General features: G+C 43.2%; 1 protein-coding gene across 2 annotated transcripts; it reads right to left on the reverse strand.

Moving 5' to 3' along the window:
• Positions 1-1,200: 1,200 nt before the first annotated feature.
• LOC128733191 (phosphotriesterase-related protein-like) lies at positions 1,201-22,073 on the reverse strand. 2 transcript variants are annotated; one of them, XM_053826867.1, is made up of 6 exons: positions 21,987-22,073; positions 2,532-2,600; positions 2,208-2,459; positions 1,722-2,147; positions 1,441-1,661; positions 1,201-1,385 (listed from the first exon to the last, which is right to left on the reverse strand). In XM_053826867.1, the coding sequence occupies exons 2-6, from the start codon at positions 2,554-2,556 to the stop codon at positions 1,248-1,250; spliced, it is 1,062 nt and encodes a 353-aa protein (XP_053682842.1). In that variant the 5' UTR covers positions 2,557-2,600; positions 21,987-22,073; the 3' UTR covers positions 1,201-1,247. The 2 variants fall into 2 exon arrangements, with proteins under 2 accessions (XP_053682842.1, XP_053682843.1); XM_053826868.1 differs by having other exon boundaries at positions 21,993-22,041.
• Between the last annotated feature and the right edge of the window lie 3,056 nt (positions 22,074-25,129).

Consider the following 25,129-nt stretch of genomic DNA (forward strand, 5'->3'; position numbering starts at 1 on the left):
CTAAAAGTAACTCACAACAATTTTTCCGTCAAACGAGCGCCATTTTTAAAGTCACTCAGCAGATGCATCCAAAAAGCAACAGTTACGGAGCGGTCGCAGTAGAAAAAATAAAACGCTCGGTCTATTATCGAAGTTATTTGTGAAAAATTCCTGAAAGAGACGATTGAAGTGTACGTAGCAGGTAAAAATCAGTCAGTGGATTTGTGTAAAACGATATAATTAAACGCAAAATACGGTGTGAAGTGTATGCGGTCAAGTGATATGTGCGGTGTGTGAATTGATAGTGGCGTAGAAACCGAACAAAAACTACGGTTACAAACATGGATGGCCTCCGGTGGTCTAAAGTCCTGGTGCAATGGGTATTTTGTGCTCGAATTCCCAATAGCTTCAGTTTAATTTTCTTTTTGTGGTGCTTTACAGGTGACGCACTCAAAATTAATAGAGGGTCAGTTCAACGACATTGAACAGTGCAGTGTGGAAGACTTCTACCAGCAATTCCGTGCCCGAATGGAGCCCACTCTAGCGATCCGGGAAGACAATGTAGTGGACTTTCTTAAAGAACACTTTCCCCACTATGAGTTTTACTTGAACGAGTCCGGTCGAATTGCGGCACCGGACCGTTTTTACATAGTTTCGCTGCTGCTGTACTTTTCCTGCGTTCGCCATGCAGACAGCTTCTTTCAGCAGATTTGCAACAATTTGGATAAACTGCAGCAGATTGCTGTTGAAGCTTTCCTAAAGTCTATGCTTGACGGTAGCCACCAGCAAAAGGAAATCGACCGGATGATGATCCAACGAGCGATACAGGATGCAATGCCCCAAACGATGCTACCGCCGGTAGTAATAAAAAGCGAACCACAGCGGCAATCAACATCTTCCGCACATTCCTCCTCACAGTCTCAATCGCAGTCCTCGCAGCTGAGCGTACCTTCGCGGATGGCCTCCGCCGACCTGCTGGACAGTCCACTGCGGTTGAACAATCGCGTTCCGCGACTGTCACCGCCGACACCGAAAACGGTGATCCTGGACGAGCGGACGAAGCAGCTGAAGGAGCTGAAGGCCCAACTGGAGGCGGAACGGTACGAGAAGGGCTACTTGGAGATGCAGCTGAAACAGCTGCAGGACAAGAATGAACGATTCAGTAAGTTTTTCCCGGTTTTTTTTTCTAGTATTTAATGGTAAAGAATTTTGTATAAAAGCCAGTAATATTTTTCAAACTTTCAAGAAAATGTAATGGTTATTTTCTTCTATTTTGGCATTGCTAGCCATTTAGCGGGGTTTTCTACCGTAATCATATCGATAGTATCCTTGTTTACATCTTTCAACGATAAACGCATTAGGATGTTTGTTAGAATATGACCGTAACCGTGTCCTCCAAAGCTAGTCTAGAATGAAAATGTTTGTTTTTGAGTATTGCAATGAATGTTACCAGTGTCTTACCAGTCGATGTTTAGTGTGGACATCGTGCGACAGCAGAATCCGTTCAGCAAAGCCTTCCTCAATCAATTCCAGGATGTGCTGAATCCGCTGCTCGTCGCTCTGCATGTAACTTTGTGGTACCAACTGCTGGTAGGAGCACTCGTTGCCGAACAAATCGAACTGACAATAGGTGCCTAGTTTGGCAAATTCGAGAAGATCATCAGTAGCGTGCATCGTCAAATCTGTAATAAAACCATCCGAACTAATGGATTCTAATTAAACGATTGAATTGCAAAATCTACCCATGTGACTCATGACGCATTTGTCGGCTTTTCCTCCGGCTTCCAAGTAGAGGCGAACCACCTCGAATGGTGCTTCCTGGACTAATCCGGGATGAAATGATACCGGACATTGTAGAGTGCTTTGCGCTTCGGCAGTCGCTTGGATTGTTCGCTTCTCAAACGACGTGATTGGCCATGATGTGCCAACTTCACCGATTAGCCCACAGCAAACTGCTGTGTCGGAAGCAATCGTTACTCCAAACAGTATTTCTTTAGTGTATAAATCCTCCAATTCTTCAATCGTCATACTGAGCACTGAATCCGGTTGTGCAGCCTGAATATAATGTCCCGTGCCTGCCACTATCTGGACGTCGGTTGCCGTCGAAAGCGCATGCAGCTGTTTCAGATTTCTGCTTAAGCCGTGAGACGTATTTTCAACAATTGTGCCTACAAACGTCGTAATGAAAATTAATTTAGTAGCCTGTGAAGTGGTCTTACTCTCTTTACTTCCTCCCAGTTTCTTGTACTGGATCACATCCTGCTGAACCGCATCACTTGCATCGTCGTCATCCAAAACCAGGTTGTATTTGCTGCTGTACGGATACTGCCGTACGTATCCTACATTGTGCAGTTTAATTTTCTTATCCAGAAAGGCTTCCACATCGGACGGGGCTGCGGTGTAGAAATTACCTAGGTTGAGGCAAAGATGCTCGTGAGTGAGTGTAAAACCGAGCACATTCGGATCTACTGGACCACGCACTGGAATATAAAACGGAAATGTTAAAAGCGGTGATAATTGAAAACTAATTATTTTCCTAGGTATTTTCTTACCAGTCATCACTTTTTGATTGGCCATTTTCCTCTCGCTTTGAAGTCCCCTGAGTAACTGATAATATTCAACTGAACGGATGCATTTCGAAAAGAAAACAAAAGCAACAACGACTTAACTTAAATTCCTTTGCACCTTAAAAAGTGATAACAAGTACAATTGACAAACGCTTTGCTTTGAACAAAAATAAATGTGCACCTTGCTTGCCTTGGTGTGTTATGCCTATGGGGAACAGCACTGCTGCTGTTCAAAGTGTGGAAGTTGAATTTTTTTAACCTTTTAAGTGGTCACATGGCGCTCACAGTCAGAGTTGAGCGGCAATTTTGAAGTATGTAATAAATTCATTCATTACTTTTAGCAGTTTTCAATAGCTTTTTTATTCCTCAAAAAGGTAATAACGATGCGCTGTTGTACTTTTGACCAAGTGTTTACTTCTGCTGCTTCTGGGTTTAAAACAAGTGATTCTTTTGTTAAATTATAAATGGCTCTTTATTATTGATTATCTTCCCTGTTAGGAAGGATTTTTATGTTTTTCACGCTATGATGATGATGATGCAACATTTTTCAAATAGAAAAGTTGACTATTATCTGCTGGATTTTATTGATCGCAGATCAAGAATAAGAAATAAATTATGTACCTTTGAGGAGGGAAATCAATAGTTGCAGGGTTACTAGTTAACCGGGGTCTACCCCAGACTTTCTGGTTCTCTGCTGAAAATAGTTTTGCCTACTCTTTCGTCGGGCATTCTGATCACGTGCAAAGCCCATCGCATACTGTATGTATACTTGATACAGCTCATGGTTCATGCGTCTGCACCACACTCCGGTTTCCATTTTGCCATCATGATCGCAGAATTTTATGCCAAAAAAAAAAAATTCCAAGTCCTCGTCTGTGAGCTTCCATAATTCATGTTCGTACAGGGCCACCGGAAGGATTAGTGCTCTGTAGAGCGCCAGTTTTGCGCTGGCTACGTAATCCGAAGAAAGCCCGATTCGCAGCTGCAATTCGTCGTTGCTCCATTACTTCAAATCGTTCCCCGTTCAACTCCGCTTTGGTAGCAAGACCATTTGGACTCCCACGTTTCCTGCCAGCAACCATGTACTTCATTTTGGCAGCGTTAAGCGTAAGGCCCAATCTCGCTGCCTCCCGTTTAAATGGTCGAAAGGTCTCTTTCACTGCTCTATGGTTAATTCCGATAATATCGACATGTGAATTTCGTAATGATAGTCCCGTTCCTTTCCACGTTTGTTCTTTATATTGCACTTTCTGAGACAATGTTGAATAGCAGGTTAGAGAGTGCATCCCCTTGCTTCAGTCCGTCCAACGTGGCGAAAGTGTCTGAGGTATCACCTGTAAATTGGCGCATGATTTGGACCCATCCAGCATCGCACGAACCAGCGTAATTAGTTTCGTCGGAAAACCATGTTCTAGCATGATTTGCCACAGCTCATTTCGTTTGACTGAATCGTACGCCGTCTTAAAGTCCACAAACAGATGATGAGTTTGCAAGTTGGACTTCCGGAACTTGTTTAGTAATTGACGAACAATTGAATCGTAGAGCGACCATCACGAAAACCAGCTTGGCACTCGCCGCAGAAGGACTCCGCTTACGGTCTCAGTCTACAGAACAGGATACAGGAAAGCACCTTACAGGCAGAATTGAGTAATGTAATGTCTCGACAGTTTTTACAATCGAGTCGATGTTTTTTTTTAAATAGAACAAATGAGGCCATCCAACCACTCCTCCGGCATTTGTTCTTCTTTCTAGATTCTCACAATAGGCCGTATGAATAAAACAGTTTGCTTTGCTTTTTCCGTGTGAATCTTATGGGAGAGTTTTGCTCTAGCTCTTTTATTCATACGGTCTAATGATTCGGTGGATTGCTTCGTACAGCCGATCGCTCCCCGCTTTTAAAAGTTCAGTCGGGACTCGGGATACAGTCTTTTTCAGGAGCCGGACAAACTGACGCGACTGATCAGAGCTACATTGGATCGAGTATTGTGTTTCGTACGCATCTCTGGGACATTCTCAAGTCCCTTCGAGACGCAGCGAGAGTTGAGACAAGGTGACGGCTTATCCTGCATGCTGCTCAACATCGCCCTTAAGGGGGGAATCTGACGAGCGGGCATCAAAACGAGAGGCACGATTTTTCCCAAGGGTAGCCAACTTCAAGGTTTTGCAGATGACTACGATATCATAGCCAGGAACTTTGCGACGGCGGAGGCAATCTACGCCAGACTGAAAACGGAGTCTAGCAGAATTGGGCTAAAAATAAATGCATCGAAGACCAAATACATGAAAGGAAGAGGCTCAAAGAAAACAAACGCGCGTCTCCCACTGACGGTAACCGTTGACGGCGACGAACTAGAAGTAGTAGATGAGTTCATGTATTTAAGACTGTTGATGACCGCGGACAACAAAACTAGTAAAAAGCGGCGCATTTAAGCGGGAAATCGGGCCTACTTTGCCTTTTGTAAAACGCTACGATCAGGAAGCATACGCCGCCGCTAACAATGTACAAAATTCTTATTAGACCGGTAGTTCTTTATAGACTTGAAGCCGTCACGCAGAACATACGGGCCCGTGCCCTGTTCGAGCGGAAAGTGCTGCGGACGATATTTGGCGGAGTACAAACTGAAAGCGGAGAATGACGGAGGCGTATGAATCACGAGCTACAGGCACTGCTCGGGGAGACTCCCATCGTACATCTAGCGAAAGTTAGCAGGCTACGGTGGGCCGGACACGTCGCAAGGATGCCGGACGACAGTGCGACGAAAATAGTCCTCTTCAACAACCCCACCGGCATCAGGAACAGGTGGGCCCAACGAGCACGATGGCTCGACCAGGTCTAAAGCGATTTACGACTTCTGAGACGACTAGGAAATTGGCGACGAGTGGCCCAAGACCGAGTTGAATGGAGAATTCCTCCTTTCCGAGATGCGCATTTGCATCTCCAATGGTGATTTTCAAGCCATGTTTTGTGCACTCGTCATAGGTTCTCTCGAGTATGTCATAGAACTCGTCCTTAGCATCGGCGGATTTATCATTTATCGGTGCGTATAGGTTGATTAGGCTGTAGTTGAAAAATTCGCCCTTAATTCTCAATACACATATACGGTCATCTACGGACCTCCATCGGATAACTCGTTGCTTTTACCTCCCAACACTTCAAAATCGACTTCATATTCTGCCTATCTACCGCCACTGTAGTGGATGTGGTACTCGAAAGAAGTGCCTGCAATAGGATCTACTGCGCGACACACTCTTTCTTCGGAATTTGGTCATCAAATTTCGTGAATAGAGCAGCGATCTCCACTTCGAGTCGAGGTACCTCTCGAGCAAGCAGGCCAGCTCGTACCGGTTCATGGTGAGTTCTGCCATTCCACCTACATCCTGCTGATGGGTCTGCCATCTTAGTTGTAGCTTGCGCTCACTCCGAGACAGACGCTGTTGGAGCCGCCCCTCACCTGTAGAACAGGCGCTCAGGTTCGCACCTCCTAATTTAGCTGCTCCAGTGTGTACATGAAGCATTTCCAGCTACGGCCATCGATCGTCATCATTGACTTAGATCTTCGAGAAGGCACTCGGTAGGGACTTGAGAGAGCCAGAGCTATACTTGACGCTCCTTCCAGGTAACTATCCCCGTTTCATACCCAGTTCCAGTGAGTCAAGATAACCCAACCGGTGTCGGTCGACCTTGATTCCGACGGCCAGCATAAGGTAACCTTATCTTTTCTGCTTCGCGCTTTAGTCTGGTATTCTGTTCTGCCATATCGCCACAGCTGTCCTACCGTGATATTCATGTCTTCGTCAAAGCAGACGAATTGTCTAGATTTGTTGAAGGTGGTGCCCTGGTTTTGTATATTCGCTCGGTTCATAATATCTTCTAGCGCTGTGAAGCCCCCAGTGTGAATCGAATGAACTCGACAATCCACCCGAAATCAGAACACAGCCCTGTGTTCCATCTATTGTCGATTGAATCAGTTTGATCAGTTTCCTGGGAAATCCATTCTCGTCCATGATTTGTATATCTCTTTTTGGTCAATGGTATCATGTGCAGCTTTGAAATTAACGAACAAATGGTGTGTGGAAACTCTTTATTCACGGCCCTTTTCGAGGATCTGCCACAGTGTAAATATTTGATCCGTTGTAGACCGACTTTCGATGAAGTCGGCCCGCAAATCTGTTCGCAATTGGTGATAGTCGGTGGAAAATGATTTATAGGATAGCACTTTGTAGGCGGCAGTTTCTTGAGAGTGATGCGGCTGCTTCAACTTCGCGTACTCCTGCTCTTCTTAGCATCGCTTTCTTCCTGAACGCGCAGCTTTGCCGCCCGCGCAGCGTTCTCCTTATCCATCATCCTCCTGCATTCATCGTCATACCAGTCGTTTCGCTGATTTTATGGTATTCCAACAGTCCCCGTCTAGCTAGCTCTCTTTTGGCAACGCAGCTTCGAGTGAAGGCGCGTTATTTACGGCGGCGTTTGGTTTTGGCACATCTTATCCATCACTAGGTAGTGGTCCGAGTCAACGTTGTTTAGCGCTTCGATAGGATCTGACGTCTAGGAAGTGCCGACAGTCGATCACAACGCTGTCGAAGGTACTACGTACGACCATGTTCTTAGAGGCGGCAAAGTCGATAAGTTTTAGGCCCATTTCGTTGGCCAGCGGGTGTTCCGGATCTTATTACGTCGTCTACCCCCAAATAGCTTGAGATTTCGTAAGAGAATACCAGGCGGGCTTTATGGGGGTTCGTGCCACTCCGGATCAGATTTTGACACTCCAAACAAATTCTCCAGAAATGTTGAAAGTATAACGTATTTTCGTGGATTTCAGGGCAGCACATGATAGAGTCGAGCGCAAAGAGGTACAGGTTTTCACGGATAAGCTACCCTGGAGGACCGGGTGATGTCCTATCCTACGTGTGTGTTTCGAGAGCACTCTCGAGTACCTCTGAATTGCGGTAAGCGGATAGACTGCTTTGTAGGGCTTCTCACGATGGGAAGGATTTTGAACAAGAGTAACCAAGTCCTAGCTTTCGCTGATGGGTAAAGCGACTAAAAGCGAAGGCTAAAAGCATTGGTGTCTCCCACAGCGACAACTGTGCTGCGAAGTTTGTTTTTTTTTTGGTACCTCTCGAATGCCATCAGGAATGGAAGGGCCCACCGTGCTAGATGGCTCGACCTGATCAAAGCCGACTTGATGTTGCAACTCGTGGAATTGGTACCGACTAGTCCTTTGGAGTGGAAACGAAGTCCAGGCGTTGAAATTTTAAGCTACAAAGCTGTTTAAGTGCTACAACACAAATTGGCTTCGGAAAGACTCAGATAATCAAAGCAGCAATAGAGACTCCACACCGTGGAGTTATTACCATCTTTATCTTAACGGTCACGACGATGGTCGACGGTAAAGTAATTACCAAAATACCTGGTCAATATAATAACGTCCTAATTACCTATGCTTGATGTCCGTTAAAGATTAGTCCTCAGTTTTAGTCCGAAGTCCACGAACGTTCTGGTAATAAATCCAAAGTTCACAATCGGTAATTTTATGTTTAAAGGGAACCGATTACAGATAGTCGTGCTGTTTAGTACTAAATACTTGCGATCTGACGTTTCGACTATATTGTTTGGTTTTTGCTTGAGTAAAGACTAAAAAATATTACCGAAATGCCTTAACTAACTCTAAGTGTCTCGGTTTGTTAGATGTAAAAGCTCCAAAGCATTTTTTATCTTTAAGCTCGACCGAATATTTATAAATCACCGTTACAATTGTTTTTCGTTCCAGTGGAAGACAAACGGAAACACCTGAAGGAAATCCGCGAACTGAAGGCAGCCATCCAAGCGTGCGATCGGGATGAAAACGAATCGCCCAACGTTCCACGTTCAGGAGGGGACGGGACGGGAGAGCATAAGCTCGCTCGCGTCCAGCGCCAGCTGGCCGAAAAGGAAGACCTTATCGATCAGCTCAAGCTCGAGCTGGAAACGGTCAACGAAAATAATCGACATGCAACAGAGATGGTAAGGAGACGATGATTAACTAATCTACCATCTTCATGGGATTCATTTCAATTTTTTTTGTGTTTTATTTTCAGATAAACTACCGAAACACACAGATCGCTAAATTGAACAGCAAGATCCTGGAGTTGGAGGGATCGATCGTCACGCTCAGCGAGTGCGTTGAAGAGAAGGAAGAAGTGATAAAGTGTTTACGGGAGAATAACGACGACCTGCAGAACTTCATAAAGGAGAACCGCTTGGAGCGAAATGGTGCGGCAGCGACCGACAATTTGAACACTTCTTTTGAGTGTTTGGATTTGAGTGCCGTGGCTAGTAGTACTGGAACGAGTGGGGGCACCGGCCCGAGTCCGGAGAATATGGCTTGTGCCGTGGTGGATGTTCAACTGAAGGAGAAAGAGGCGGAAAATGGTTTGCTTAAACGTTCGCTTGAAATGTACGAGCAGGAGAAGGTGCGCATTTCCGGGCTTGTTGGGCAGTTCTTTCGGTTGTACGATGAGGCCGTCGGGAAGCTACCCGGTGGGGCGTTGGTAGCCGGGACCACCGTTGGTGAAGTGAGTTTTGTGGAAAAGATGAACACTTTTAAGACGTGTTACGAAGCACTTTTTGAGGAATATGGAAAAGTGAGGGCGGGTAAAGAGGCGTTGGAAGATAGGAATGATGCACTGGAGGATGATGTTCGGCGGTTGAAGGGGGAAGTGATTGCCAAGGAGGAGGTTTTGCGCGATCTGGAAGTGCGATCGGCAGAAATTGAGCGAGAGTTGGGCGTGGTGAGGAAGGCTTCCGCTGAATATCAGCGGCACAATGACAAACAAAAGCGAGAATTTCTCAAGCTGATTGCGGAAAAGGACCACCTTAGCAAGCAAAACTTGACGTTGAATGTGGAATTTAACAGTTTAAAAGAGGAGTATGAGTCCATCATGCAAAAGATTGATTATCTGATGGTTTCGCTGAACGAAGATTATGAGGATGGGGATTACTCGTCGTGGTTTGAGAAGCTGGATGATTTGACCAGCCGTTTGGCTGCGTTAAAGGAAGATAAAGAGCGCATAGCGGCGTTGAATATGAAAGTGGCTTTGGAAAAAATTTCACTGCAAAAGGAGATTTCAAACGGGGAAGAGCAGCGAAAGTGCTTGCAAGAAAACCAAGCCGAAGCGGAGAGTAAAATACGCCTACTTCGTGAAGAACTTGATCAAAGCAAGCGTGAATTGGATGAAAAAAGTCAAATTGTTAGTCGCGTCGAGCAGGAAAAGCTTGATGTACAGAAAAACATTGATCTGTTGAAAGAGGAGCTTCAGCAAACGCAATCTTCTTTGCAAAATGCTCTGAAGGAATTGGATGTGACCACTCAATCGCTGGAGGCTAGCAACTTTGAAGCACTTCGCGGCAAGGAGCAGCTTTCCGAAGTTAAGGAACGTAACACAGAACTAATTTCCGATTTGGAAAAACAAAATGCGGTTCAACAATCGCTTGAGAATCATCAGCGCCAACTGCTGAGCAAGATTGCTCAGCTCGAGACGGATTTGCAGGTTCAAACGGGTCTGTTAGAGCAAGTTCATCGAAGGCAGGATGAGTGTAACGCACAGAATCGTCTTCTAAGTGATCGCATTTCTGATCTACAGGCTAAAAACAATGACTTAGAACAGACCATTGTCGAGCAACGAAATGTGTCAGAAAACAATAGGAAACAAATCGATAAACTAACGATTCATGCTCGCGAGCTGGAAGGTCTTTTGGAGGTTGAAACTCAGCGAAGCCAAACACTGGAACGTGACATGAATGATAGACACGAACGAGAACAGCATCTGCTGAGGGAGAGTACGACCGAGAAAGATATGCTTGTTTCTGCCAACCGGTCGCTGTTATCCGGTTTGATCGTAATCCAAAACGGTATTAAGTCGCTGGAAAAGGAATACGCCGTTAGAATTGGTACTCTTCAGCAAAAACTGGAACAATTTTCCACCCTTCTATCGAAGCTCTCCACTCAACAGTTTAAAATGCGCATGGAGAAAACTTCCCTGGAACAAGCTTTGGCACAAATGAAGGGCGAACTAGAATCTCTGCAGCAGGAAAACCAGCAGCTGATGGCGGAAAAAGACACCATCCTGGAGGAAGCGTCACGAGTAAAGGAGGCAAAAACGGCCGTAGAGGATCGTAACGTCAAGCTGGAAGGCGACGTGAACGGCCTGAACGTCGCACTACAGCTGGAACAGACAAAAGTGAAAGAACTAAACCATCAAGTGCAATCGTTAACCAACGAGAAGGGTAAGATCTTGGAGCAAGGTTCACAAATGGATACGGATATTCGGCGGCAGTTGAACGATGCTAACATGCTTTCGAACAAACTGCGGGAGGAAATTAAGCGCTTGGAAACGGAAATGGCCGAGCTGCAGCTCGAGCTCAAAGAAAAAGCGGGACAGATCCTGCAGCTCGCGATTGAATGCGGTGGAAAGGCGAGTGACTGCACGCGACTGGAGGGCGAGCTGAAAGAAGCGCACTCGAACTTGGCCAATCAAAAGCAGCTGACCGCACAACAGTTGGAGATGAATGATTCACTCGAACAGGAGCTGCTGATTGTTCGCGAAGAACTCTCCCGACTGGAAGCGGACAATTCTCGTTTGGATGCTGATCTTAGTGAGAAATCCTCGGAGATCGATCGACAAGCAAGTACGGTTTCGCGACTTTGTCACGATAAAGAGTTGCTCGAGCAAAAGGTACAAGAGCTGGCCGCCGGTTTGAGTGCAATTCGACAGAGTAAAGCCACTGTAAAGGAAGAATTTGACCAGGAACGGGAAAAGTCCGATGAGCTAGAGTCGCAGCTTTCAGCACTCAGTGAAAAACTGGCTGAAGTAAGCGGCGAACTGCACCGAGCCCAAGATGAGCTGCAAGCGATACTCACCCATCGAGATGGTTTGCTGATGGAAAAGCAAGAACTTACCCAAGAGTTGGAGGAGCTACGGGAATCAAACGCACTGCTTGAGGAAGATCGTGATACACTGCGCGAGGAGAAGTGTCGGTTGGCAGCGGAGATCGATCGGATCGATTCCGATAAGGAAGCTATTGGTGAACAGTGTACAAAACTGTTAACGGAACTGGCTAAGGAACGGGAAACTTCAAAGGTTTCAAACGGTAAACATGAAGCTAGAATCAAGGAACTGGCAGAGGAAACTGTTGCTTTGGAAAACAAACTCAAAGAGGCTTTGAAGGCACACAATTCAGCTAGCGAAAAGGTCGCCGAACTTGAACAGACAAAGCGCCTTCTTGAGGAATCGTTGTCCGACAAAACCAGTGTAGAAGCAAGGATATCTCAATTGTCAGAAAAAGTTGCTAAGCTGCAATTCGAGAACTCGCAGCTGGAAAGCGAAAAACAAACAATCCTAGAAAAACTCGAGGCCCAGCATAAAGTGGTTGAGCAGTTGAATGAAAGTAAACATAACTTATCCGACAGTAATAATAACCTAGAAAAACAAATTGCGTCCAAAGAAGCGGTCATCAGCGAAATGGAAGCGCAGCTTCTTAACCTAACCTCGGCCTTCGAGTCTGCTGCTAAACAAATCGAAGTGCTGGAGGAGAAGAAAACGTCCCTAGTAGAGAATGTCTCCAACAAAGAGACAGAACTGGCGAAAAACTTAACGCTAATTGCAAATCTTCAAAGCGACTTAGCTAACGTCAATAACGCACTTAAGCAAAAATGCGCAGAACTGCAGCTGCTCTCCGAACAGTTACTAGAGTCGGAACGGCAAGCCAAAGCTTCCTTGGATGAACACGAAAGTGTGAAGCAAAAGCACCTGACGTTCGCTGAGGAGTTGACGGCCAAACACAAGGAGGCGTTGGAAAAAGTAGAAAATGTTCAACAGCAAACAGGCGGGCTGGAATCAACCGTAAAAGAACTGACCGAAAAGCTGAAGCTTTCGGCCAGTGAGATCGCCAGTAGCCAGCAAAAGGTGGACCTAAAAGATAAGGAAATTAGAGCCCTGAAACAAGTTTTGAATAATTGCCAGGCTAAGTGTGCAGAGTTTGAAACGAACATCAAAAAGATTACAGCGGATAAAGTGGAGCTTGAAACTCGTCTGACAGAAGCTCGGAAAGAACTGGATGTTCACACCCGGACACTAACCAGTAAGCAAGAGGAACTGGAAAAACTGACCAGCCGTCTGTCGGAAAGCACTGAATCAAATCAATCTCTTCAGAAACACTCCGAAGAATTGCAAGTCGTTCGGACGTCGTTGGAAACGCAAATCCAAACACTTAGGTTAGAAAACGAATCGCTCAAAGGTACGATTGTCGCCAGAGAGGGCGAAATCCATCAGCTTACGGAAGGTCTAAATCAGGTGAATTCCTTCCAGTCCAAACTGGAAGCTAAAGTAACCGAATACGAAACAATTATCGCCGAAAAAGATAAACTTGAAATCCGGTTGAAGGAGCTGGAAAACGAAGCTAGCAGCGTGCGTGATGAAAAAACCGACACGGAGCGTCGGTTGATTCAGCAACTGCATGAGTATGACACGTTGAACGAAGCTTACCTGAACGAGCGGGACGCTAACAAGGCAATGAAGCTGACACAGGAAGAACAGGAACGTAAAGTGCTGGTTCTAACGGAGGAAAACAACCGCAACAAATCGCAGCTGTTCACGAAAGAAAAACTGCTTTCGGATAAGGACAAACAAATGGAGCGACTGAAGGAAGAAATCGACGGACTGTTCGGTAAAAATCGACGAGTTGACACGCTAACCCACGAGATGGTGACCTTGAAAATGCAGAAAGCAGAACTGGAAGCGAAGAGAGACGAACTGCAGGAATGCATACAGCACCAAGAGGTACAGCAAAGAACCATGCAGGAAAACCTGCAGCAGTTGCGTAACAGTTTGCGATCAAAACAGCAAGAACTGGATTCGCTGCACTCGGAAATGACATCCATGAAAGACAATATGCACGGTTTGAAAATCGAAAACAGCCGGCTGCAATCGAACCACGATTTGCAGCAAACCAAACTACTAAATCTAGAGCTGAAAACCACCGAACAAAGCAAAAAGATCGAGCACCTGGAGCACTCGCTAAGCAAAACCGAACTTAGCCACCTGGAAGACAATTCCAAGGTGAACGCTTTGCTCAACAAGTTGGAATCGTACAAGCAACAGGAGGCGCAGCTGCGAAAGCTGGAGGAGCTGCACGAACGGGAACAGAACATCAACAAAAAGTACCAGATGGACATCGAGATCTTGCGGGCGAAGCTGGTCAAAAATCGCAAGCAGACCGACGAAATGGAACAGCAGTGGAACGCCGATCGGAAGCAACTGGCGGCAAAGTTGGCCGATTCGACGAAAACGGCCGAAGAGAAGGTGCACGAAATTCGCACCGACTACGAGGAAAAGTTGGAAAAGCTGAAGGTTAAAATGGTAAGTACCTGGCCCTTTTCTATTGCCGCATGCTAGAAAGTACATCTTGTTTCACTAGTTTACGTTGGATGTCTATCAGAAATAATACTACCTTTCATAAATGCACCGAAATATTTTGGTCGAAGACTTGTGTTAAACGATTCTGTTCTTTTCTTATAAAAAAATATTCATGCACTGAGAGTAACGCAAAACAGACACGTAATGGCTTGAAACTTTAAGCTTTGGTCGGGAAGTTACTGCGGGAAGCAAGTTTTGAAGGTTCACTCACAATCCGCAATCTTCCGTGGGATTAGATTTGGTGATGGTAAATGTTAAAAAATACCCCGCAAAAACAAACGTGGCAGTTTCAGGTTCCATTAATTTTTGTTACTACCGTCAATCATATACCTACATCTATAAGATGTAGTCATTGTAGTTCAACCGGCTTACTCAGTGAAAAGTGCGTCGATAAACAACGCAAACAGAAGAGATCCTCAATTACTTCCTTGGGGAACAAACTTTAAGCACTAATGTGAGAGGGGCTCTACAGCCACAAAGTTATCGACTCTGCCTTGACAAGCCTCAGCCTGGTGACACAATTTATATAGCGGTTTGTCATGCTTCTCATCACGCAGAATAAAGCTTATAACATGGGTTTACTATCAGGTCTCTTATTGCCCCTTTTGATTATACCACCATGAACACTATGGATGGTGAACTAGGGAACCGTGATATCGTGATATTAATAAGACGCGAGGTAAATAGTTAAAGCTAAGCTAACTATTGTCACTGTGCAAAACACTGGACCAGCAAACAGTCTGATTAGTGTTTTGTAAATCGTCAGCGACGACGTATGCTAATAATGATGTCAAGATCGTCTGCGAAGGCTAGGAGTGGCTACCTTTGCAGAAGATCGCTCCTCTCGTATCCATGCCCGCTCGCCGGGTCATACCTTCAATAGCGATATTAAATAACATGCAGGACAGTCCATCCCCTTGGGACGGCTTTAATCTGCCGCGTCAATTAATCTGGAAAACCGTGCATTATCTGCCATAGCTGTTCGCGTTCGATTCTACCGTATGCTGCCTTGAAATCCAAGAAAATATGCAGGTAGGCACTTTTACACTCTCGACATTTTCGGAGGATTTATCGGAGAGCAAAAATTTGCTCCTTATAAGCACGGGTCCCCATAAAGCCCGCCTAATATTGCCCTTACAAAATCTCTTATCTCTATTGGGAATAGACGACGTAAAAAAAATCAGGAGCAAAATCACCTTGTAGGCAGCATAATGCGGCGGTAATTACAGCGATCGCCCGGTTTTGTAGATGGGACAAATCACACCTTCCATCTACTTCTCCGGTAGTTTTTCCTCCTCCCAAATCCTTGAAATCATCCAATGAAGTACCATTGCTAGTGGACATCCACTCTGGTTTGTGTCCTTTACGAGATAAGGTCACCTTCTTAGAACTTGCGCGTGTCATTAGCCCGGAATTTTCCAATGCTTGTCCTCTCCACCAAGTCCAAGACCAGTCACTTTGCGCATTCATGGTTTCATCGTGGCCCACTGGACTGTTGTTTAGTGAATTTATGGATTTGCCAAAAAACGAACTGCCGGATTTGGCCCGGAACGCACCGAAATAAGCAATTTGGAAGTCCGTAGTCCACTCAACGCAGTCGCGCCACTGCAGCTGGCGTGGCCAATGTAAGCAGGTATTCCTTTTTTGATATTAACTCCGAGCAATCGATACCTGACAAGAACAAAAATTGTCGTGATTCTCCTATCGATTGGTAAGTGTAACTCACTGCATCAAATCACTACAACTATTTGGCACATCATTCAACGTGTTTCGATGTAACCGAAACCCAACCAACAGCAATAAATCAGCTTTCAGCGGTGTTTTGTTTGCCGTTAAGCAGGGTTTTCCCAGTTCGATCATACGAATAATGAATGGTAAATGATTGGAGCTGGAAAGTGCAAGGGCTGCTGTTCAGGGTAAAACGTTGTTGCTGTGTTGTGTATATATACCGCCTGATAAAAGTCGGGATATCAATATCATGAATAAACACATCTCATCAATCTGTGAGCTGTAATAGTGGCGATTTTAACCAGCCACGCAGTGAGTGGGAATCAACCGGCAACACGATTCAACTCATCTCCACTTCCCCCTGTTGCCATGTGCCAGTGTGACCCTGGTCGACGCACAGAGGAGTAACTAGGGCAAAAAGCTGGCCAAAATAAGAAAAACATTTTTTTCGGTCTTCTAATATAATATATATATTTTTGTATGCTTAAATAGATGCTGCACAAAGTACTCTTAGTCAAAACACATGGAAACATACCTGTAAGTTTTGGCAGGTGTACAAACATTGACAATATTTGAAACATTTTTTTGAAAAATCATCAAGCATCAGGAAACGGATTCCATCAGAAGTAAACAAAAAGATTAACAAAGGATATTTATCAAAACATAGGTTCATCATAAGTAATTCTAACTGGTTTGTAGGAAGAAAATTTAAAATTTTGAAAATATGACTTGTTTTAAATAGTTTTGTCAAACAACTATTTTTTTGCAATTTTGTGCTTTTTCAACGGTAAAAAAGTTATCTAATCTTGCAGAATCTGGTCATACATTCTATGAAGGAATGAATCTTTGTGGTATTCTGAACAAATCGGTACCTAAAGCTCATCCGGAAATGTCCGGACTGGCATTTGCGACCCTTTTGAAAATTGTATGTTTCACGTTGTTTTGAAGGAAATATCGACCATTCGCATCTAGTCGCGTACTATCTTCTGTGCAAGATAATTCACCTTCAATACAATGGGCACACTAGCAATACTACATGTCTAGGGATTATGAGGTCTGTTCTCCAAATATGTCACTATTTGAATCTACATTTCCATTCAACAAAATTCGCTGACAAAAATAGTAGGAAAAGTTGGGTGACGGTAAAGTATGTAATAGTATGTGTGGCGCGATTGTTAATTGATAAATTGCATAACAGAAGTTATATATCACAGAGAAGACATCTGAGTTAATTTAGTGTCGAAGAATCAGTCTACTGCAGTATCAACGATTTGGTATTAACCAATGTCTTTTTTTTATATGAATCAGAGACAAACAAGATACTCATTGATTTACTCATGCATTTGTAGGTTTTGTAGATGGCTAAATAGTGAATAGTGAATAGAAGAAAAGCATAATTTGCACTATTAAGTGAATTGAAATGACTTGTAATGGCACCAGTTTGTTACAAAATTAACTATTTTTACGTTTCATTTCATATTCGAGCGAAATATTACTTAATACGTAAGAAAATAATTTTGGCCAGCTTTTTGGCCTAGTTACTCCTCTGTGCGACGGAATGAATTTTTTGAATCTCTTCCAAGTAAGCACGCAGCGAAATCATCTTGGTCGATGATAGAAATAAATTAAACTATGCTGCTTCAAATGACCATTTGGCGCATATTGACTGGAGCTTTTTGTTCGCTTGCGAGGGTGTTAAGAAATGGCTGTACAGTTTTGTAATACCTTTTCCCGGAGGTTGAATATTAATTTACCATTTGTAAGATAGTCAGTCAGTTCTGCGTGGTGTACACTCCGTCTCCGACAGCTCACCGCCGTTGGAGATCAGGTTTGACTAGACACAATCTTATGCATGCTAGTGATATATACCGCTGTCTGAATGCAGCATTGTATAAATCATATATGCTGCGTGTGCAATCCGATCTTCGGAGGCAGCCCAAAAGTTTTTGGAACTCTAAACGGAAATGTTCTGTAATCCCTTCTAACGTGTTCTACGATAACGATACGAAACTCAATTTCTGACTGTTGTGAGTTGTTCGCGAAGTTTTTCGTCTCCATTTTTGCTAATGCAACTGCCCCTGACGGTGATGCTGATACTGCTGATCTGGTGATAACTGCTACCAAAAAATTGGAGCGCTTCTTTTCTGCTGGGCCGGACAGTATTTCAGCCGTAGTTTTAAGTATGGTCTATACCAGTGGGCGAAAAAATTTACAGCCCTGCATAAAGGCAAATATAAAACGCAATCAGCGCATACAGCTTTGCCCCTGGGAGTATTCTTTTATCTGTCAGCACATGGACATGACTACTAAATCGCTGGCAGTGTTTGTCTTTCTCAGTTTTCTACCCTTCAAAACAATTCATTCGTGAATTGCAGTGCCGAATGATTGCTCGACCAACCTGTCTGTCAATTCTCTTGTTCTTGACTGATATTTTCTGATTTCATAGTTTAATTTTTTAAACTGCCTGCTTTCGAAAATCAACCAAACCCTGGTGAAAGGAAATTAATTAAAACTTTTGAAATAAGCATAAACATCAATCATTGTCAAGAATTAACGAATTAATCAATCACATGGAAGCAAGACTTTGCTTCCCACACCCGCGACGGCAAAGTAAATATATGCGAATTTAACTACCTCGATATTATAAAACAGTGACAAGGTTTTCTCGTCCAATATATAAAGAATTAAACTAGATAAACAGAGATAAATCTCATCGTGAGCATACTTTTCATCGCACCTTCTACATTCCTCCCTTAAAGATAGATATGCAAGGTGGATTTTATGTTCAAAATTATGAGCTAGTTAAGCTGAGTGCAAGTGTCTTCCAGCCACTTGTACATCTGTTACCGCAACAACAGTTCTTATAATGCAATTTTCCTTATTTCAACGTCCCTTTTCTTCCTGTAAACTTTCCTATTTTGTCCCCTAGCCACTTGTACATGTGTTCTTTCCGGAATTTTCTATGAATGATAGAAAAACAAAGGATTTTTTCCTAACTTAAGCTTCCCACTTTGTCAATGGCTACACCACCTTCGTCCTTTTTAGACCCTTGCACATCTGTTATATGGATCCGGAAATTCGTTTGTCGTACTGTTTCAAGCAGTCGTCTCCATTCAAAATCGATCTTTGGCATCTCGTCGGCAATTTCCCAGTCTTCTTAGATATGGCAAATCACTTTCGACCTGGTCGAGCCATCTTGCACGTTCCTCACCTGGAACCGGTGGGGTTGTTGAAGAGAACTGTTTTCGCCGCACTGTCGTAAGGCATCCTTACGATGTGTCCGGCCCACGGTAGTCTACCGACTTTCACCAGCTGTACAATGGGAATCTCTCCCTGTAGCTGTGCCTGTAGCTGGTAATGCACACGCCTGCGCCCCTCTCCGCTTTCAGTTTGTACTCCGCCAAATATCGTCCGTAGCTGGTCTCGATCGACTGTATCGTATGCTGCTTTGAAATCAATAAAGAGACGTGGTGCGCGGGCAAGTTGTAGTCCCGACATTTCTGCAAGATCTGTCGGATGGAAACCCTCTGCTATCGGTGACTGTCGAAGTTATGGTTCAACATATCATAGATACTCACATTCACTTTTATATATTTAGAAGATTGCAGAGTTCTTATTGCACCTAATGTCCAACCATAATAATACTCACGTTGTCGGAAAAACTGTTCTGTGTCTACTAGTTTATTAAGCGCTCTAAATAGATTGAACAATTATACGGAAAAAGTGAACATCTTTCTCATCCTATGTTGTAGAGTAATTTTTGTTTTCTTCATGTCCTTCAGATTTCCATTGTCCGCGTTTTGTTCATTTATTCACTAGACAAATAAGGTTTCAACATTTGATCCCAAACCGGTTTAAAAATTCATAACATTCCATGTGTTTCACTCATCGCGTTGCATGAGAATAATTAGTTGCCGATAGCCAGTAGCGTTTGTTTGATGTTTGGCAGGCAAAAATCCTTTGACTAATTTTCAACTTGCTCTCTCTCTGCTCTGCTTACTTCCAGATTGTTCAATCTTGCGCAGTCTCAAGTTCGACAACTGGTAGTGAGGAAACGTTCTCCGATCTGTCGTTACCGCTGCCCCCCGTGGTGGGAGACTCGGTTGAAGAACCCCTAAACGGGGTGGAAAATAATAAAATCGAGGCAGCAGCAGCAGCAGCAGTAGCAAGTGTTGGTGGGAACCGATGGAAACGGCTGATTTACGGAATGGTTAAATATCCACTAATCGTCGTTGTCGTCAACATACTGCTGTTTGGTTTTATGAGACGAAGGCTGAGCGATGCCGATTTTGAGTTGGTTCTGAAGCCGGCCATGCCACCTTTTCACTAGAACGTGAATGTGAACTATTATGATAAGTTGTTTGTGTTAATTTTTTTAAAGCTTTAAAATGCATGAAACCTAAAATATGCGAGTGAACAAATGAATTGTAGATATTTGCTTAATTGTTGATGGTTTAAAAAGGCATCAAACAAACGACAAACAGTCATGCTAAATCGAAAAATATTAATGAACAAACGTTCAGCATTTCTTTTTTGGAAATTCAAAACTTATTTTGTCCTTTATCATCTACCTCAAATGCTTATTGAAGTTTATTTTTTTAAAAATAATATAGGGTAAAGAACTAGTTTTAAGCAGTCTAAGCGGGTCACTGATTGTTTTACCTTATTACAAGCGATGGGTTGACTAAGTGGGGAATATCAGCATACCAATCTTCTTGCTATCTTTAGTTCTTCAAGCTGTTACCATTGGAAGACACTATTGTTGAGCTAAACTTTTGATTTTTCGCTTTAAAAGTTGGAGCGGTGGAACTAATTTTGAACACACCGAACCCATTTTCACCCGCAGGGTGCTGTTTTCAGCAATCCTGAAATCTGAATTTTTTTACGTCCCGTTAAAAAATCCCTCGAACTTTTCCCCCTATTCAGTAAGTTCGCGTTCCTATCCGCGACCTACTAATCGGCATCTGATGCGTAATCGGCATAGCGTATCGGCATATGCGTAAAATGCCGTCTGTCTAAATTGTTTATCGGGGCATACACTCACCGCACCGTTCGGCAAACGGTATTCGTCGTCTCTTTTATTCTCTGGGGTTCTTATGGGAAACTGCGAGTTTGACGTCTCACTCGCTGTTCATAAGGATGGTGGGAGAACAAAAGAGGCAAACATAGAAGTGCACACGATCTAACTTTAGAACAGTGTTGTCAAAGCAAATAACATTGAAACACATCGTTGCTTCATTAAATCACTGAGAAAATCTTCGAAAATTATTGAAAAAGCTGTCTTTTGTGTTGTTTTTAATAAAGAAAAATTAATTATGAACATACATTTCTCTTAAAAGTATTGAACCACGTTTTCACCATAGGAGGTTTCAGTTAATTTCAAACTTAAAATTCTTATTTCCAGAACCGAAACAGTATCTTGGCAACCGATAGTTCATCAGTTGTGCTGCAGCTGCTGCTACTGGTGAACAGGTTCCATCAATTCAGAATTTGATTTCAGTTTTGTTAGAAAATAATAAAACTTTCGGCTAGTGACAAAGCCTTAGATAATAGAAAAAAAGAGACTGAATAATATGGTATGTGACAATTGAGTGCTTGACTTTCAGAGTGGTTGTAATCAGTGCTGAAAATTTGATGAATTCGTCAGTAGCAAGGTGGCGATTGCTGAAGAGCAGCTGAAAAATGTACGTTTTTGGACAACAATTTTTAATTCATCATATTTCTTGTCGGAAACCCAATAAATTGTGTTTGTGTGAACCAAATGTATGGTTAAGTGATTTGTGAAGATGATCCTATCAAAAGATTTTGAAAATATGAATAAAAAAGTGCATTTTCGGATCATTTATGTTCAACTGATTAAAATAGGTAACACTGCTTAACTCGTTCCTTACCCTATTATGTAAATACTCATTGTTTTTATTGCCATAAATGTTTGTTTGCTTTTTCACTGAATCATTGGGTCCCGTAACCATGGCGATGACACAACTCCTTGTACTTTAACTGCGATTCCGAGCAGAACAAATTTTAGGAAATCCTGTTTCTCTACATAAAAGTAACATCACTGCAAAGATCGTGATAATTATGCTTGACGAAGTGCTTATTAGTAAGTTACTTTTACAAATGAAAGTCGTAGTCGCTGTCCACCCTTGAGACAAATTGGACGGGCTTTTAATATTTACGGAAGTAGAAACACGTGTATGTTTCTACTTTTATATATCGACTACGCAGGTGGAACAAATTTTTATCTTGAAAACTCACGTTTACCCTTCAACCGCGTGGGCTTTGTCTCTAATGTTTAAAAAACAAATCAAACCAATTTGGGAAACATTACTAGTGTAACTCAAAACATGAACACTGCAGACACTGCTACAAACTATCAAAACTAGGCCGTTCCTATATAAGAATGTTTCAATTATAAAACCATAAACATTCGAGTGACAAGTGACAGGGTACTACAGTACAACCCGATCAAAATGAAAAAAGTGTTTCGTAGTAGTTCAATTGTGGCACTGTTGCTAATATCGTTTGGATTTATTACCAATTCTGCCTCGGCCATATCTTACCTTCGGTTTGGCGATCAACAACAACTTCAGCAGCTTCAGGATGGGTGTTCCATGACGGTTAAGGCACAACCCGTGAAGCGACAGGACGCAAGCTGCGGCTGTAACTACATTCTGGTGGAAAAGATTGTCCATGTCTGTACGCCTCAGCGAAGTATACTGAAGGTGATACAAAGGAACGCTAACAACTCTCTGCCGTACGATTTCATCGATGGTGTTGAAGTTAGGCGGCTCGATAGGCGACAAACTTCTCAGCGTGCCAACTCACCTAGAATGCTGGCAAATGTAGAATCTTCAATGGAGAAATAAATGCTACGATCACTGCATTAAAGTAAGAAGATTTTAATGCTTGCTTATTGAAACAAATTGTTTACTTTATCTTGTTATGTAAAATATTATAAAATAAAGCAAATCTTAAAAATTTAAAATGTTTCGTGAAGTGCTGTAAAAAAGAACTTGACGAGTAACAATGAATGACCACAAAAGCAAACTTCGTTTACAATATAATAGACAACGGGTTTAGAACCTAATAGCGAATAAAGCCGATTGTTTCCACTACCTGTCATAGCGTCAAGTAACTATCGTCACCTATTATGACTACGACGTCGCGATTCGCCGGAAAGGTGTTTTCCATCAGTATCTTTAGCCTCTCCATTTTGGTAATTGGCTTCTGCTCAGACACGACCAGCCCCGTCTGCGTGTGTTGGCATCACTGGGCGTCCAACGTACTCGAGATAGGTCTGCTGTTCCAGTCTAACCGGTAACCGGTCTATAGCAGTGGAAAAACCATTGATTGTTTACATCGAAGAAAAAGTGGAAGTAAATAAAACAGTTTGATAGCGTTGCATAATTTGGATTTAGAAGTTAAAAACTATCGTTAAAAGTTGAAAAGTCTACCGCAATTGTAGATCGTGTGTACGAATACAACCGGTGTACATTTTAGTAAAGGGTAAAATTATATAAACGGTTAAAAATAGTGATTTAATTGGCTACTTACATTTAGGTTAGTGGATACGGAAAGACGGCACAAACAGATTAAAAAATTCCTTAAACTAGTAATTAAAAGCGACGAGAATTGTGGATATAGTTGTGACTAGAATTGTAAGTAGTTATGCGAGTTATGTACAATTAATAAATAGGCTAAAAGCAATATTTATGCTCTAGACTAGTGTCGGAATAGCTGTCGGTAGTTGGTTGCTTGAACTCGTGCAAGAGGTGAAGAGAAACTATCAAATTGTGAGTAAAACTTGTAATGATGTACTGATATGAAGTAAATTAATTTATAAATCTTTGCAGTTTGAGCTGCATTAAAGCTGCTACAAAAACGGTGGTGCATTTCTTTTTAAATTCCCGAACATTCTCAAAAATTTGATAAGAGATAAAGGGATAACCTCAAAACGATGCCGGGAGATAAAGACCTTACGCAAACTGCCTGCGGAGCCTGTGGATCGGTGTCCGAGGAAGATGAAGGTATGGTATGTTGCGACAAATGTAACGGTTGGTACCATTACCGATGCGTAGGCGTTACAGAGGATGTTGAAAATGAGGCGAAGTGGTACTGTCCAGAGGAAGACTGTCAGAGCCAGAAGAAACTGGACGAAGATGCTTCCAGGACAGGAGCAAAGAAAAAGAAGAAGAAGACGATCGACGATAACGTGAACGAATCAGGCGTGAAATCTGATGCAAGGCCAGGGTTATCGATGGAGCGAGAACTGAAAGCTCTTGAAAAGGAACGAAAAAAAATGGAACAGGAATTGCTGAACGAATGCTTTTTGAGGGAAAAGCGGATGGAGATAGACCGGATCCTTCGAGAACAGCGAATTCAGATGGAGAATGAGCTTCGGGCCAAGGAACTAAAGCAGGAGGAACAGTTGCTGCAGAAAGCGTTACGGGAAAAGCAAGATCATTTGAACCGTATGAAGAAGATGCGTGAATCCTACTATCGTAAAATGGATCAGGTTGAGCAGGAGCTAAAGCAATTAAAGGCTAGTGAAATAGAAGCATCGGCAGAAAAGGGAACGTCAAAGATCACGAAGCAGTCGATCTTGGGAACACCGTTAAAGAATCCAGAAATTACTATCCAGAAGCGGTTGGAGAGACGGAAGAAAGCAGTTTCAGAAGATGAGAAAGAAAGTGAGGAGAATTCGGAGGAGTCTGATAGCGATTGTGAAAGCGAAGAAGCCACGGAAAAATCTGAAAGCGAGTCTGATGGGGAGAAGTCTGCCGGTGAAGAGAAAGTGCAGAAAAGAAAGTCGAAAGCGAAGACAGCGAGCTCATACGGGCTGGGGCAGGCTATTGCAACTCCATCTAAAGTGCAATTAGCTGCTCGGAGCGGAATAAGTAAGAAACTGCCTGTATTCACAGGAAAACCCGAAGAATGGCCGTTATTCATCGGCAGTTACCAAGCTTCTAACGATGCGTGTGGATACTCAGACATTGAAAATCTCGTTCGATTACAAGAGTGTCTGAAGGGGTCAGCATTGGAAAGCGTTAGAGGACAGCTGCTTTTCCCGAAATCAGTGCCAAAGGTTATCAACAAACTGCGTCAGTTGTATGGACGACCGGAACAGCTTTTGCAATGTCATCTTGACAAGGTGCGGCGACTGGAATCTCCCAAATCGGATAAACTAGCCACGTATATTCCTTTCGGAAACGTGGTGGAGCAACTCTGCGAACACTTGGAAGCAGCGAATCTAAAACAACACATGGTAAATCCTATTTTAATCCAGGATCTAGTCGACAAGCTTCCGGCTCACGATAAACGCGAATGGGTTCGTTTTAAAAATCGGAAAAGAAAGGTTAATCTTCGTACTTTCACCGATTTTGTGTCGACGATCGTTG

The sequence above is a fragment of the Sabethes cyaneus genome, chromosome 1 (assembly GCF_943734655.1).
Source record: "Sabethes cyaneus chromosome 1, idSabCyanKW18_F2, whole genome shotgun sequence".
In the NCBI taxonomy this organism is placed as follows: domain Eukaryota; kingdom Metazoa; phylum Arthropoda; class Insecta; order Diptera; family Culicidae; genus Sabethes; species Sabethes cyaneus.